Raw genomic sequence first — 16833 nt, 5'->3', positions numbered from 1 at the left:
TGTTCACTGCGCCTCAAATAAACTAATTAACAAAATTTACCTAACAAGTTTAGTTTTATTAATACAAAAATCTTCACCAACCTTCATCAATAGTACAAGTCCACTAGTAGGTTGTCCATAGTGACTAAATAATTCTTTAGAGTATTGGTTGTTTTTTCTTTTTAGGAAATGTTTGGAATTTAGTTTTTCTAAAAAAGATAAATATATAATTTAAATTATGAGAGTTATATACTATATATATTTATAAACAATTCAGTAAAAATTAATATGTTAAATTTATATTATTTTATTATTTTATTTTCAAAATACTAAAAACATATTGAAAGGTTCTAATGTGTTTTTTCTTTATGGCTGAGTCAAAAACTTGTAAAAAAAAACAGTTCTTTTAATAAACGTGTTTGTGGGTGTATTAATTAATACGATCAATATGCATAATTTGCTTATTTTTGAGTCACAGTCACCTTTCTTAAAGCTATTAATTATTCCATAGACAACTGTTGCAATTCATATGTAAAATTTTATTACAATTGTAACAATGAAACTTGTTTTGTTTGTCATGACCACAACCATGGTAAAATTAAAAAGCATTGTCAAGGACCGTAGAAAGTTAGAAACCTTGTGTGAGTTTAATCACAAAAGAAGCAGTTTTCGATTCAGTTCGGCATTATCTGCACGATTATAATTAGTAAAACTATAAAAGAAAAGATGATAGGAAAATATTAGTTGTCATTATTGACTCGGCTAGTATAGTCTTATTTAGTAACAAAATAAACAAATTCGTTGACATGGTAAACTTATATTAATAACATGACGCAATATTAACAATTAATAATGATAATTGGTTAGTGTTTTAAACTAATTTCGCTGAAGACTTTGTTGTCTTTATCTGTTATTATTTTATCATATTTTAAGTTTTTATTAGTTGTAATAGTTGAATTGCTTTCTCGTATAAGAATGTCCCATTGACGAAGTCTCAAGCGCATATTGAAAACCATGGCTTTGTTACTCAAGTATAAGCACAGGTTTGGTGGTATAAACAAATAAAGTATTCCAGTTAATACGTAATAACCATAATAATATATCGTGGTTGTTGCTATGTCCCTTGAAGTCATCAACCCAATGTGAATATTTAAGAGTGTGTTTGAATTTTCTTTTAGAAACAGTTTTCTATTTGTAAAAAATAGGAATGTATTTTTATCAGAATTTTTTATTATATTTTATCTAATTTTTAATAAAATTTATTAATTATATAATTAATTTCTTAAAGACATTGATTACTGATTCTAATTAATAAGACTTTCTATTTGAATAAACAAAATCTAATGATACACTGTTGAACAGAATCTTTGCAATCGATCAACTTTTTAACAAGTTAAAAAATATTTAGATAACTCTCTGATAATTATTTTAACTTTTTAAAAACTTTATAAAGTATAAAAAAAATGTGTTAAGAATACGCTGATATTCTTCCTCTTTAAATAATAATGGGCATTGGAGTTGTTGAGATTATTTTAAAAAAATAATAAAAACAAAACAACAAAGGGACCACCATGCAAATTGATAGGGAAAAAAGCAAGAAATTTTATTGAGGTACAGGGAGTGGTTACTGCTTACAAGTGGCAAAATTTGCCTATAAAAGCAGCACAAGTAAGGGAAGCAAAAGCACACCACCACAAGAGACACTAAAAGATCACAAACACGCAACACTATTTTATAAACCAAAGAAACAAATATGGGTTCATATTCTACAATGGAAGAGAACCATGTGGTGGTGGACGGTGCCACCCCACAAAGAGATGATAGTGATACCCTCTTTGCCATGGTTCTTGGTGCCAATATGGTATTTCCTGCAGCTCTTAATGCTGCAATTCAGCTCAACTTGTTTGAGATAATTGCAAAGGAAAGCACAAAAGAAAGTGGTGGCTTCATGTCACCCTTTGAAATTGCTTCAAAGTTAACAACCCAACACTACTCTGACTTGCCAAATAGACTTGACCGTTTTCTTCGCCTGCTTGCTAGTTACTCTCTTCTTGCTATTTCCACTCGCACCAATAAGGATGGTAGCACTGAGAGGGTTTATGGGATTTCACCAGCTGGTAAATATTTCGTCGATGATGAAAATAGTGATGGCTATCTCGCCTCGTTCACATCATTTCTTTGTCACCGTGCCTTGTCAGGAGTATGGTAAGTGTTTTTACTATATGCTTAATTCATATCATCGTTTACAAGATACAATATAATTTTTACAAAATTTGTCAAATAAAACCCAAGTGCATATATTATATAACATTTGTGTGGGTACGCAAAGATGGGTTTTTCATGGCACAAAATTCACGTGTAGTTTATAGTAAGTGTTTTTGGTGATATTCTTTTTGAATTAAAATTAGAGTTTTTTTTCTTTTATAAAAAGTTTTTACATTTAATGTTATCATGAATTATCAAGATAAAAATAACTTTAATATACGTCTAAAAAAATTGCTCCTTTATTTTATTATTTTTCTCAACGTGATTGATTAACATGTGAAGAAGACATTTGTCAACGAAAGCTAACAGGAAGACAAATTTGAAGCTGTTTAATAAATAGGGACAAGCCTGCTATTTACTCGTTATAAATAATCAGTTGTTAACATCACCTTTAAAGAACAAGAGGAAAATTTTAAAATAATTTTTTTAAAATAAAAATATTATTTTAATATTTTTCACGTTGATATTATATAAGTACTACTATTAGCAAAGTCAACAAGATATTGCAGTAAGTTAAACAATTTTTATATTTTTCATGTTTTACAAATAGCTTGTTGGTATATGAACAGGGACAAAGGCCTATAAATTAAACGATTTTTTTAACGCATGTTCAAGATACAATAATGATGCATGAATAATAAGTTTTTATTAAAAAGAATACATAATATCATTAAATTTAATACATTGATAACATTAAATGTTACAAATTTCAATAAAAATTTACTATTTATTATTTTTAGTATGTATTCTTAGACGCACGTTAAATATCACAACTTAAAATATACTTAGAATAAACAAGAACAAGTTAAAACTGTTTTCTTTTAACAAGAAGTAGAAGCTGTTTAATAATTAATGGGGACAAAGCGTACAATTGACTCGTTTATTAGGTTAAATTTAAATATGAATTTAAATATGCTGTGACAGTCAATTTATTTCATGTCATGAAGTATTAGTCACGCAATTTATATATTAATTGCAAAAATTTAGTCGCTATATATAAGAAATATCTTTGCTGTAATATAGGTTGAACTTTAAGGAAGCAGTTGTTGATCCTGAAATCGATCTATTCAAGAAAGTTAATGGCATATCGAAGTATGAATACTTCGGAAAAGATCCGGAAATAAACCACGTATTTAACAAGTCAATGACTGATATATGCTCAACCCATATGAAAAGAGTACTTCAACTATACAAAGGATATGAGGGAATATCAACTTTGGTTGACGTAGGAGGTGGAAATGGACAAAGTCTCAAGATGATCGTATCCAAATATCCATCAATTAAGGCTATCAACTTTGACCTTCCACAAGTGATTCAACACGCACCACCCCTTTCAGGTAAATAATTAATTCACCTATCTATATCTTGTCACAATTTGTTTATTTTTTCCATAATCACTAATGCAAAGTTGTCAAATTTCATTAGGTATTGAGCATGTTGGAGGAGATATGTTTGAAAGCGTCCCACAGGGTGACGCCATCATCCTAAAGGTTACTATAATAAAATCAACTTATACATTTTCTATTTAAAAAAAAGTTAAAAATTACAGTTTATATTTCAACGTAAAATGCTAACCAAAATATTTTGTATCTCTGGAAAATTGTTCTAGGCTGTATTGCATAATTGGTCGGATGAAAAGTGCGTAGAGATTTTGAGAAATTGTTACAAAGCTTTGCCAGCAAATGGGAAGGTCATAATCGTGGAGCTCGTTCTGCCAGAAAATCCAGAAGCAACAGATGCATCTAAAATGATTTCAATTCTTGACAACATCATGTTTATTACAGCTGGTGGAAGGGAAAGAACTGAGAAACAGTATGAGAGTTTGGGTAAGCGTGCTGGATTTTCTAAGCTTCAAGTAGCTTGTTGCGCTTTCTCTATTTTGGGAGTGATGGAGCTTTACAAATGAAGTATATCTCATTCACAGTAATTTCCCATTTCAACGTTGAGTATTAATTGCTATTTATATATGATTTTTATTACATCATTTTACACCACTTTTTCTTTGTCTATATCTATGTTATCCTTAGTTTTCTGAATAAATGTGGTGTAAATATGATGCAATAAATTATTATATAAATACCATTTCTGTTTTTATGTTTTCTTTACGATGTTTTCTTTTTCTTTTACTTTGAAGCTATATAAATGTCAGGCTTGACAGTTTCTCAAGTTTTCGTGATGTAATGTATTCAGGCAATCTTGTAATCTGGGATTTGATGTAATAAATTAATGATTATGGAGAATACAAGTCGCAGGTTTTCACCTACCTTTTGATATTTTCATTTTGACTTTATTATGTTTGAAAACTAACCCACACACACACATGTATATACACAAAGTTAGTTTATTTTATATTATTTAGTTAGGATTTCATAAATTTTATGTGAATGTGTAATTTCTCTAAAAAAACATTTGCCATGAATCAAAGTTGTATGACCAGGACTAGTAGGGTAAATAAAACGCTACAACGATCTCACTTCTTGTTGTCAATGATAATTTTTTGCAAAAACTAAATAAAAGTTAGTTAAACTTAATTAAGCACTGGTTGATAAAAATATGTTAAAAAAGAAGGGATCAAAAGTAAATATATAAATTTTGAATTAGAAACTATGAATATAAGTCATATTATAATATAAGATACGACATAACAATAATATAACTTATAAAATCAATATAAATTACAAAAAATTCATATTTTAAAAAAGTTATTTTTAATCATTATAGACATAATAAAATAATATAATTAATCTAATAATTTTGGTTTTCAAATTAAATCGGGTACAAGATTTCTAAAATAAAACTAGGAAATTAGTTAAAAATATTTAAAATGTTTACCTAATCTTTTATATTTAAATACACGGCTATCATGTACGTGTACAAGGTTAGGTTGACTATTATTCTATGAAATGGTTGGTGAAAAACTGTACTACTAGTTATGTTTGTCTTTTCTATATTATTGAATATATACCAAATTCTAGATATCTTATTTGATATTGAATATATTATTTTTATTCTCACTTAAATTTTATAGTTTACAAAAAAAAAATTAAAGAGATAAAGGTGTTATTCTAAAATTGTTCCAGAAAAAAAAAAAAAAAACACTACTCGTGTTGTTAAGAGTCGGTAGAGAGTAAGAAGCTTTTGAATTGGATATATATATATATATATTAGGTAGTAAAATTATAGGTTTATAGTATGTTAAAAATTAATAAAGTGATCCAATCACGTATATATATTGTAGTGGCTACCCGTGATCCCTTGAGGTCAGCCACTCAATGTATTTAATTAGTATTTTATTTAATTAAAAGCTGGTTAGAACAATTAGTGTTATGAAGAGTTGAAGGTAAAAGTATACGTTATCCCCACGAGAAACAAAGGAGAAAAAAAGTTAAAAACCACCAATCGATATATTTTTTTTATTAGAATAAATTTCTAAAGAATTTTTATAAGAAAAGAAAATAAATAAAAAATATACATAATTTTTTTAAATTAAAAATAATTTATGTTTTCACTAATGAACACATGAATCAATCGAGATTGTTTCAAGTTAATTTATTGTTTTAAATATAAATTTTAATAAATATAATTATATTAAATATTTTAAGAATTTTAGATATACTTTAATGTATAGCTGTTAACAAGTGCCAAATATGCCTATAAAAACACAGCACAAAAGGGAATCAAACGCACACTAGAAGAGAAAAAAACGAAGATCACATAAACTATATTAAGCGAAATTAAATAAATATGGGTTCCTATTCCTTAGAAAAAGAGAACCATACCTCACAAAGAGATGACACTGATGTCGTCCTCTTAGCCATGGTGCTTGGTTCCAATGTGGTTTTTCCTGCAGCTCTTAATGCTGCAATTCAGCTCAACTTGTTTGAGATCATTGCAAAGGAAAGCTCACCTGAGAGTAGTGGATTCATGTCACCCCTTGAAATTGCTTCCAAGTTACCAACTCAACACACTGATTTGCCAAATAGGCTTGATCGTATGTTACGTTTGCTTGCTAGCTACTCTCTCCTTACTGTTTCCACTCGCACCAATGAAGATGGTAGCATGGTGAGAGTTTATGGGATCTCATCATCTGGTAAATATTTCGTCTCTGATGAAAATGGTGATGGTTACCTCGCCTCATTCACATCATTTCTGTGTCACCGTGTGTTGTTAGAAGTATGGTAAGTGTTTTTACTATGCTTAATATCATTATTTATAATTGATTTTTTTTAATTTATGCAATATTATAAGTGATAAGAAGTTACGAGTAGTAAACTTTTATCAAAAATTACACCATTTAATGCAATTTAATGTATTGCTATGTACAACCTCTTATCTGTGCAATGTTGCATATATTAAAAAAAATAGTTACAATGTAAAAATTTGTACAAAGTAAATTATTAGAAAATTTGCAAATAACAGTTAAATTTAAAATTAGACATAATTATAGTTCTTAGTTTTGATTGACTATTAAGCTAATACGTTTAATTGACTCAAAGAGAAGTCCTGTAATCAGTTATTAGGTGAACTTTATATTTTAATAGAATTTAAGGGTGTTTTTATTACCAATCAAATTGCCTTTTTTCTTATAGTTAGTTTCCAAGGTATTATCATGAGACTGACCTAATAATTATTGGCGGGAATAGTGACCTAAAAGTTTGTTCTGATTTTATTTTTAAGTAATTTAGAAATTTTAAAATGAGGATAATGATTCACAAATATATCGCAGTGAATCATCAGTTAGTAACTTGTATATATTGAAGTTATCTTTGGTGTAACATAGGCTGAATTTTAAGGAAGTTGTTATTGATCCTGAGATAGACTTATTCAAGAAAGTTCATGGAATGTCCAAGTTCGAGTATTTTGGGAAAGACCCAGAGATAAATCACGTATTTAACAAAGCAATGGATGACATATGCACAACTCATATGAAAAAAATACTTGGAGAATACACAGGATATGAGGGCATATCAACTTTAGTTGACGTAGGTGGGGGAACTGGACAATGTCTCAAAATGATTATCACCAAATACCCTTCAATTAAGGGGATTAATTTTGACCTCCCACATGTGATTGAAAACGCACCATCCCTTCCAGGTAATCAATACTCAAATGATACATACTGACCAGTTCTACATTTTAAATCTTCATGAAATCGTTAATAATAAAATATGTTTCATTTAGGGATTGAGCACATTGGAGGGAATATGTTTGAAGGTGTTCCACAGGGTGATGCCATAATACTAAAGGTTAGTATAATATACACTTATGACTTAATTTCAATTAGACTCAGAGTGGATGAACTTATGTATAAGTATTTATAAAGAAAAATAATATATTTTTTTTATAAATTAAAAATGATTTGTCTTCATAAGTTTTAATAATTTAAATAAGAGACCTTTTAAAAAAGTAAAGGTTAATTTTAACTTCTCAGAAAAGTTTGATTATTTTATAGGCCTTAGCCTTTCTTCATAACTAGATCAAATTGTCTCAATAATAGAGAGTACTAATCAAATTTCGTGGATAACATTGTTCCAGGCTATATGCCATAATTGGTCGGATGAAAAATGCTTAGAAGTTTTAAGCAATTGTCACAAAGCTTTGCCACCAAATGGGAAGGTCATTGTTGGGGATTTCATACTGCCAGAAGAGCCAGAACCTACAAAAGAATATAAAGTGATCTCAATTCTTGATAACATCATGTTTATTACACCTGGTGGAAGGGAAAGAACAGAGAAACAATTTGAGAGTTTGGGAAAGCATTCTGGATTTTCTAAGTTTCAAGTTGTTTGTCGTGTTTTCTCTTCACTCGGAGTGATGGAATATTACAAATAAGTGCGAATTTAAATTCTCGCTCAAAACAGTAGATAATTCATGTTTATTTTAACGTATTTTCAAATACAGATTTAATAAATCACTTCAGTAATAGATTTGGCATTCCAATGAAGAGCACATTAATTCTCTTATATCATTTTTACCACTTTTTAAATAATCAAATAAATTTGTATTTTGACACATGCAAATATAAAAGGTCAGTATAAGCATATTCAATGCAGCTATGTTGCTGGGTACACTTTCTTCTTATCCCCTTCTACGCACTGTTTTCTGCACTGTCACGAGACAAAAGTAAATGAGCAAGGACAGCTCCTTCGGTCTCAACGAGAGGGGAGAGAGAGAGAGAGAGAGAGAGAGAGAGAGAGAGACATGGAGTAAGGTGAAGCCATGGCTACAGTGAGATGTATAAAGCCACAAATATTGGTATAACTATAGTATAGTATAAAATTGGTCAAATAAAACAAATACCGTGGTTATAATAATTAAAAGTACGTTTGATTTCTATTTTTAAAATAATTTTCTATTTTTAAAATTAAAATACAATATAAATTTGTATTGTATTTTACTTTTAAAAATTAAAAAAAAACTATTTTAAAATAAAAATCAAACATGCTCAAAGTTGTTTGAACATATAACAGTCAAGAAGAAATAGTGTTTTTTGAGATGATATCAAAGGATATTCCATTTTGTTGAAGTCTGTCTTGGAGATCAGTTGGACCAAATATAATCCCAGGAGGGTAAACTCCACCCTTTGGAAGGTTGTTCCGTTGGCTGAGAAGAATAAGAGCACACTGAATAAGAATGATTGGTGTGGTGACATATCCAATTTCAGGTCCCATTACTCTTGTTATAATTTCCATGTCAGGTTTTGTGTTTCCCTGAGAAGCAAGCCTTTCATTACTAAAACCATGCCCAACAAACCACATCTTGAAGGAAGCACTTTCCACCTCCTCTTCGGAAGGACCCTTCTTCCTGAACCAACCAAGGCTAAATACTGAAGGAAATTTCAGAAGAAGCCACCTTCCAAAACCAGTACTTCCTAAAAGGCCAATGAAAACTCCAACCATAATGATTCGGAGAATGCCCAACAAAGATTTTGAGCCTATTTTCACACCAAAATGAGCTGGCTTTACAGATGACCAGAAAGCTTCCCTTTTCTCAACCATCTCAGCACTCTCATTCAGGCCGGGAAGACCACGAGGGTTTTCTGTTAGAATTGCGAGTGTTCTTCGAACCACCACTGAATCTGCTGAAGGTAGCTTTACTGCCCAAAGACCAACTTTCTTCTGGTTCTCTATAGTTTCTCCTTTTGAAGGAGGGGGTCCAGGAATCTACAACCATGAAAAAAAATTTTGATAAATGACACAACACAATATTGAAAATATGTGTGCGTACCTTCATGTGACAGCATATTTCCCATTACCAAGTATTTGCACAGGTAACAATAATTAAAAAAGCAACATTTAAATAAAATACCTGCGTAAGTCTCATTCATATGGCTTACACAACTCTTGGAGGGACATTCGGAAATCACATTTCTCTTAATAACAGAAAGAACTTCTCTTGTCGAGTCCATAAACTAAACCTATGATAATTGTTATTTCCCCAGCATATAGTAGACTTTATATGCTCTTTGGGTTGCATACGATGTCTTCAATGAGGTAACTATCCGCAGTTGGTAGTTGGTACTAGGTTATATAGTTCTCCCCACATGGAACTGGTCTTAAACCAAACCAATCCGACCAAACACAACAGATAAATGCAATGACAATATAATCATCTTACACACACACGAAAAAGAAAGTTTTTATTTATCCTCATCGTCTCACTTCCACCTCAAAAACAAACCAATTTTTGTCTCTTACCCACCAATTTAAAGGTACAAAACACTCAACAAGCACAAGTTTTAAACCAATACAACAATAAATGAGAGTCGAAAAATTACATACCAGAGGGCGAGGTTTTCTGGGTCTGGACCTTCTGAGTTGTTGCAAGCTGTGTGCATTGGCAACACCCAGAACCGCGGATTCGTACGTGGCGAAGTTACCAACAATCCTCTTCTCCGATTCCAAGCTCAGGTAAGCCTCCACCCGATTCGGCACAGCGGGGCCCACCCACTCTCTCGAATTCAACATCAGGCCCAACTCCGCCGGAACCGAATCGAACCCACAAGCCGAAACCACCAGCGATCCCGTTTCCAAAGCCCGCTCATGGTACCCGGCCTCCATGCGCTCCATGAACTCGGGCTCGCCCGAGATGTCCAGGTAGTCGCAGCCCGCTTCAGCACAGGCCGCCACCACGGGCTCGCCGTGGAGGCGGAATGGGCCCACGCAGTTGAGAAGGAGTGACGTGCGCCCACATAGGGCCCGCAGTGACGACGGGTCGCTGGTGTCGGCGGTGAGAATGGGGAGTGTGGGCGGCACGTTGGGCCGCGCGGCCCATTCGAGGGTTTGGGCCAGCTTGGTGCGGTTCCGGCCTGCTAGGGCTATGGATTTGAGCGGCGAGGTCGGGGTGTTGAGGAATTTAAGTGCTTCTCTGAGAACGTATTTGCCTGTGAAACCTGAGGCTCCAAGGATTATGATGTCGAAATGACCATCGTTTTCGTTGGGATTCGCGTTTCGTTGCTCTTCTCCTTCCATTTCGGCGTTTCACTTCTTGAAGTTGCAGAGAGTTGAGAAAAGAGCAAGTGAGGTTTTCAATGAAATGAAACCTTCACACCTGTCTCACAATTAAACGATCGTTGAATGTTGATGACTCACTTGCCTGTATAAAATAGTTAAGATTTATTTTATTTTATTTTATTGAATAAAATTGTGTGAGAAAAAATATAAAATTTATTAAATTTAATCAACACTTTTTACAATTAATTATGATGAATTCTTATTTAATGAAAAATGTATTTTTCTCTAATTGTTTCACATTAGTTGATAAAATAACGAGATTTATTTTTTTATTGTATTTTTTAATATAATAATGCTTTTATTTTACTAAAATTTACTTCTTTTTAGATGTGTTCTAATTATGAAATTTATCAAATTATTACGCAACTGTGAAATGGTATAGTTAATATTAATACATCAAGTATTGTTCTTCCTGATAAAATCATAGGTTTTATCGCCGGCGTTGGAGATAATCTAAACAAAACACAATTCAGTTGTCCTTTTGCCATTGTTATTACGAAAATTGTCATGTTTTGCACTTATAATATTATCTCGATAATTAAAATAAGACTCTAATTTTAATTTTAAAAAAACCCAAATTTTGTCTACACTAAGTTCCCTCAGTGAGTTTTAGCTTCCGTATAAATTTTTTTTTTCCTCACGCACGTTTACCTTTACTTTAAGATAGAATAGAAATTTTAACCGAGAAGAAACCAAAATTCTCACACCTTAGCATCACCAAAAAACTAAACACGGCAATTAGGCACATAAAGAACACAAGTAGGAAAATAATTATAATTTACAACGTTTACATCTCACAAGAATTTAACCAAATCCCACAATCAAGTTTCTTATGCCATCAAATTTTCAGAGCCTCATAACAAGTTCACTTGACTTTGGAGTTTCTGTGGCAACTCATACTAGTTTTGAGTCTAAGAGCTCATCATATTTTATCGCACCATGATATTTTTGGTCAAATTCTTGCACCTATTGTTTTGCCTCATTTGACCTTCCTTCTGCCCATAAGCCCAAGAACTTCATCCCAGAGCCCAACACTTCCAACACTCCCAAGCCCAACAACACTTGGGCTACAAGCAGCCACAGTCCAATAACCAGCCCTTATTTCATCCTTCAATTGCTCTTTCTCCCACCCACAATACCCATCAAAGAACCTAAAATCTCCAAGCCCAACCACATTCCTTTTAACCATTTCCACAGCACAACCCACACTTTCTCTTGCCCCATAATACAACCCCTTCATCACCTCTTCAAAAACCCCACTCTTTCCCACCCCATCACCACCACCACCCTCTTCTGGACTCAGCAAAAACAACCCTTCCTCCAAAGGCCCACCAAAGAACAACGGATTGTTAGAAAACGTGCCCTCCACATCAAGAGCCGTTGATCTTGTCTCCTTGATGGACATCAACGATGGTCTATTGAGTATGATCCCTGATGGGCCTAATGGGCCGGTTGATAAAAGAAGGATCACTGTCCGTTCAAAAATATGAACCCCATCAAGCTTGTCAGTTGCAATTAGTAAGCAACCCTTTTCAGGCTCATGGATTATGTGGGCCCATTTATCACCCATGCTGATGAGTGGAGAGTGATCCACAACAGTGTCTAGATCACTCACTGAAGAAGCCTCCTCAGGCCTCAGCAATTGCTCTCTGGCCACCAATTTTGCACGGAAAGATCGCCAATCACCGTTCAGGCTCGGTTTGTCATCATCCAACGGTGATGGAGATGATATGTGGCAGCCTGTGATTGGATGACAAAGTTTGCAAGATTAAAATACTAGCTCTGAAGACAATGAAACATTTCTGTTCACCATAAACTAGAAAATGAATATAGTTATTATAGCATGTTTGAGCCAGCTTAATTTTAGAGAAATAATCACTTTTTTTATAATAATAATCTTAGGAACCTAGAAATAAGTATTTATAAAAATAAGGTGAACCAAACATAGACTAGTTTTAAAGAGGAGAGGAAAGTGAAGAACTCACAAGATATAGGAGATGGAATTCTAACTTTTCTACACTGGAATTGTTGAGAAGATCTCTTTGGATATGGTAGAGAGCCATTTCGGAGTGTGGGTATGAGTTGATCTGTGGTTTTGGTGAAGGAATTGTGAGAGAGAAAACAAGCTTCCATGTTACCAGAGTTCCTTCTTTCACCAGATGAGGGTAAAGTGATGAGAGTTTGGTGGAATATGTATAAATGTGAAATGAGGTTTAATGTGCACCACAAAGCGTATTGTACGGTATCTACATCTCAAAATTTGGTCTTTGCACAATAGCATCTCATCCAAGTTGGGTGTCTTAAAAGTATGGGCCAATGGATAAACTTTGACGCATGCCACATAGGACGACAAACACATAGTGCTACTCGGAACTTTATTTGTGGGTATTGGATGGATCAAAACCTTTTTAGATGATGTGTCAAGTTCTATGCCACTTACCTGTTTCCGCAGTAACTTCCAATGTTGAAATTATTTTAAACTTGTGGATATTCGACATTATAGAAAGGGACACGTGGCATTCAAAGATTTAAAAACATCATGGGCAGCATTAAACTATTGAGAAGGCTATTTTTGTGGGATAACTCTGTAATTTGGGTTTTATCATGGTTAAACTACCCAAGTTACACCGAAGGGTCAATTAGGCAACTTCAATTACAATGAATTAGTCATTTATGATATTGCACAGAAAAATTTACTTGGTAATGATTTCAGTCCTTTTCTTTCTTTCAGATTTATTATGCCCCCATTTCCCAGCCCACTTAATGTTATTGAAGGATCCACTGATCAAAGCCCAATAATGACCAAGGCTAAAAAGGCCAAAACTGAGCAACATACATCACAAGGAAATAATACAATAACTCTCAACTCTACGGACGCTGGCCAGAACAAAATTTAAATCCAAGATTGAATTTTGGGCTGCATCCAAAGCAGTCCCCACTTGACTGAAAGTTTCCCCTTTCAAGACCTCCTTTTCATAATTAAAAAAAAAAAACTTCATTTCATTAGTCATTCTTGATATCTTTCAGATATTGGAAGAGGAAAGGAGGACAAATTTTTAATTTTAAATAAATGTTTAAAATTAATATTTTTTTTCAAAATAAAATATACAAATTGATATATTAACATAAACTAAATGTATTAATAATAAATTTATTATCATAAATAATATATAGTTTTCTTATTTAAAATTAAAAAATGTCTCTCTCTCCCTTTCCTTCCAAAAACTCCCACCCAATCATGAGAGAAATGGACAAAGATAAATACAAAAGAGACAAAGATAAATACAAAAGAGGAAGGGCTGAAAGAAGTTAGCTCCGAGAGAAACACAAATGTCAAACGTAGAGTGGCGTGCAAATTAGAGATAACAAGTAGCATTGGAATAACCTCACCAAGTAAATGTCTCAAGTATAATAAATAGGTTTGGATTGGTGACATGTCAACAACCGGGAGAGAGAAATGAAGTGTGTAATCGCTAACCATTATATATATGTGAAGCAGAGCTTCATTTTAGATTAAGTAGTAGACATGACCATTTTCTCTTTACAAAGGCTTTACAAAAGTGCTCCAGCCAGCGTTAGTAGGAATGAAGGATGCTTGCATCGTAAACATAGGCTCAGCCATCCATACAACTTTGTTATTCTGCTAAACCAGTGGTAGAAATGAATACAATGATTTCTTTACTTGTTATTAGTAAACCAGCAATTTGTACAGTTAAGTTGTCATATTCATTTCTTGAAGCATCATTTCATCTGTGCAGATTGATGTAACGAATGATTACCATTCATCTCAATTGATGTATCATTGGAACATATCCACCCTGCCTGAGGTCCTGTACCAGTCTATCGATCATCTGATATATATCATCTGATTTAGGGTGTGACTGATCGAATACTGTAAATTCATGCACTTCTTCTTCTACCTCTATGGAACTTGCCCCAGAAGGTTTCTGTCCTCCTGTATTCTTCATTTGTATCCTTACATTGGCGACATTCATCCAATCACCTGCTTGAGCGTAAATATTTGACAGAAGGGTGTAATTCCCAGCATCTGATGGCTCCAGCTTAAATAGGTGTTCACACACAGCTCTTGCAAGATCTACATTATTATGCATCCGACAAGCGTTCAAAAGAGTACCCAATATAATGGCATTTGGTTCCATAGGCATGCTGCGCAGAAGCATGAAAGCTTCTTTTAGGTGTCCCCCGCGGCCCAGTAGGTCCATCATACAACCGTAGTGCTCAACTTGAGGAACAATCCCATACACTTTCTCCATTGAATAAAAGTAATTGCGCCCTTCATCAACAAGGCCTGCATGGGTGCAAGCACATAAAAGGCCAACGAATGTATATTTGTCCGGCTCAAAACCTTCGTTCACCATCCTAGAGAAAAGCTCAAGTGCTTTCTCACCATGTCCATGCATGGCAAACCCTTGTATCATGGAATTCCAAGACACCACATCCTTCTTCGCCATCATTCCACAAAAGACACCAAAGGCAGCATCCAAACAACCACACTTCGCATACATATCAATAAACGCATTCAACACATTAGTGCTGCACCTAAACCTACACCTCCGAACAGACTCATGAATCTTCTTCCCCAACCCGAGCATTCCAGACTCGCCACATGCAGCCAAAATGCTAAACAAAAATCCATCATCAGGCTTCACCCCAGCTTCCTCCATTTTCTCATACAATTCTGTCGCCTCCCTTACAAGCCCCTTCTCGGCATACCCAGATATTATCGTCGTCCAAATCACCAAATTCTTAACAGGACACTTATCAAACAACACCCTAGCCATAACCATATCCCCAGCCTTACTATACCCACAAACCATCGTCGACCACGAGATAACATTCCTCTCAGGCATTCTCTCGAACAACCCAAACGCCTTCTCCATCTCCCCCGCCTTAGCATACCCATCCAACATGGTGTTCCAACTAACCAAATCCCTCACAGGCATTTCATCAAACAGCCTACAAGCACTCTCCAATTCACCACCTTTAACCAACCCACCAATCATAGAATTCCAAGTCACAACATCCCTTTCCTCCATGATCAAAAACAATCTCATCGCCGCATCAAGCCCCACACTCCCACACTTAGCATATGAATCAATAAGCGAATTAGGCACGAAAATATCCGCATCAAGACCAAATTTTTCTATATGGGCATGGATCATTTGGACCAAAGGAAGCAAGGATGGGGCATTGCAAGCCTTTAAGAGAAAAGGGTATGTGAAATTATCAGGTACAACGCCGTTTCGCTGCATTTGGAAGAAAGCGTTGAAGGGGGGAGAGTTGTTGAGAGCGTGGGCTCTGATGATGGAGTTGAACAAGTGAACGTTGGGATAAGGAACTTGGTTGAAGACGTTGACGGCGGCGGTGAGGTGGCGGCAGAGGGAGAACGCGGCGATGAGTTTGGGAGCGACGAAAGGGTCTTCGTGGAGATTGGCTTTGAGGATTTGGGCATGGATTTGGTTGACCGTGTCGATGTTGGTGCACTTGTGGAGTTCAGAGAGCTTCTCTTCGAGGAGTCTTCGGCGTGAGAACCACGTGGGTACTCGCCCTGTTATCGTTGCTTGCATTTGCATCACTTCCAGGTAACAACAACAATGCTTCAGCTCACACTGTTTCTCATATCGCTTATGATAATGGCTTGGCTTCAGTGTGTTTGGATGATATATGGAGGAGGGAAATGAGATAATTAGAATTGAAATCAAAATATTTTATTTAAATTTTGAATAAATTAAAATAAAGAATAGAAAAAATATTATTTTAAATGAGTAAAATAAATATGACAAGAAGTAAATAAAGTATGTAATAGTTAAAATTTTTATTGTATATTTTTAATAAAATTATTTGTAATTTTATTTTTTATATTATATTAAAACTTATTGAATATTAAAATAAACTATAAAACGTTAGATTTCTTTATTTCTCTTCTTGCTTTCTCCCTAACTAGTAATATGTTCTCTTCCTTTTAAAATTTCTTTCATTTGTTTTTCTTCTTCATTGTTCTTGTACAACTTAAAATTATTGATGATTTTTTTTTTTTTGTATATTACATGAATAT

At 33.9% G+C, this 16833-nt stretch overlaps 5 protein-coding genes across 6 annotated transcripts; 2 read left to right on the top strand and 3 right to left on the bottom strand.

Annotated features, from left to right (window-relative positions):
* The first annotated feature begins 1690 nt into the window (after nucleotides 1–1690).
* LOC113863232 (isoliquiritigenin 2'-O-methyltransferase-like) lies at nucleotides 1691–4231 on the top strand. Its single transcript, XM_027496734.1, has 4 exons — nucleotides 1691–2184; nucleotides 3268–3581; nucleotides 3670–3734; nucleotides 3854–4231. The coding sequence occupies exons 1-4, from the start codon at nucleotides 1733–1735 to the stop codon at nucleotides 4148–4150; spliced, it is 1128 nt and encodes a 375-aa protein (XP_027352535.1). The 5' UTR covers nucleotides 1691–1732; the 3' UTR covers nucleotides 4151–4231.
* A 1757-nt stretch (nucleotides 4232–5988) lies between these two features.
* Nucleotides 5989–8076, top strand: LOC113863454 (isoliquiritigenin 2'-O-methyltransferase-like). Its single transcript, XM_027497040.1, has 4 exons — nucleotides 5989–6422; nucleotides 7025–7338; nucleotides 7426–7490; nucleotides 7780–8076. The coding sequence occupies exons 1-4, from the start codon at nucleotides 5989–5991 to the stop codon at nucleotides 8074–8076; spliced, it is 1110 nt and encodes a 369-aa protein (XP_027352841.1).
* Nucleotides 8077–8499: 423 nt separating this feature from the next.
* On the bottom strand, nucleotides 8500–10820 carry LOC113863183 (probable mitochondrial saccharopine dehydrogenase-like oxidoreductase At5g39410). 2 transcript variants are annotated; one of them, XM_027496655.1, is made up of 2 exons: nucleotides 10026–10820; nucleotides 8500–9407 (listed from the first exon to the last, which is right to left on the bottom strand). In XM_027496655.1, the coding sequence occupies exons 1-2, from the start codon at nucleotides 10713–10715 to the stop codon at nucleotides 8715–8717; spliced, it is 1383 nt and encodes a 460-aa protein (XP_027352456.1). In that variant the 5' UTR covers nucleotides 10716–10820; the 3' UTR covers nucleotides 8500–8714. The 2 variants fall into 2 exon arrangements, with proteins under 2 accessions (XP_027352456.1, XP_027352457.1); XM_027496656.1 differs by having other exon boundaries at nucleotides 8699–9397; nucleotides 10019–10820.
* A 645-nt stretch (nucleotides 10821–11465) lies between these two features.
* On the bottom strand, nucleotides 11466–13029 carry LOC113863405 (UPF0301 protein BF2109). Its single transcript, XM_027496974.1, has 2 exons — nucleotides 12743–13029; nucleotides 11466–12497 (listed from the first exon to the last, which is right to left on the bottom strand). Exons 1-2 carry the CDS (start codon nucleotides 12888–12890, stop codon nucleotides 11737–11739), a joined length of 909 nt encoding a protein of 302 aa, XP_027352775.1. The 5' UTR covers nucleotides 12891–13029; the 3' UTR covers nucleotides 11466–11736.
* Nucleotides 13030–14122: 1093 nt separating this feature from the next.
* Nucleotides 14123–16404, bottom strand: LOC113863184 (pentatricopeptide repeat-containing protein At3g29230). Its single transcript, XM_027496658.1, has one exon. It carries the CDS (start codon nucleotides 16349–16351, stop codon nucleotides 14540–14542), a length of 1812 nt encoding a protein of 603 aa, XP_027352459.1. The 5' UTR covers nucleotides 16352–16404; the 3' UTR covers nucleotides 14123–14539.
* Nucleotides 16405–16833: the final 429 nt, after the last annotated feature.

Source organism: Abrus precatorius, unplaced genomic scaffold (genome assembly GCF_003935025.1).
Source record: "Abrus precatorius isolate BTA unplaced genomic scaffold, Abrus_2018 Scaffold3, whole genome shotgun sequence".
Classification (NCBI taxonomy): Eukaryota; Viridiplantae; Streptophyta; class Magnoliopsida; order Fabales; family Fabaceae; genus Abrus; species Abrus precatorius.
Note: the sequence above shows the minus strand (reverse complement) of the source record. Positions and strands in the feature narration are given on the sequence as shown.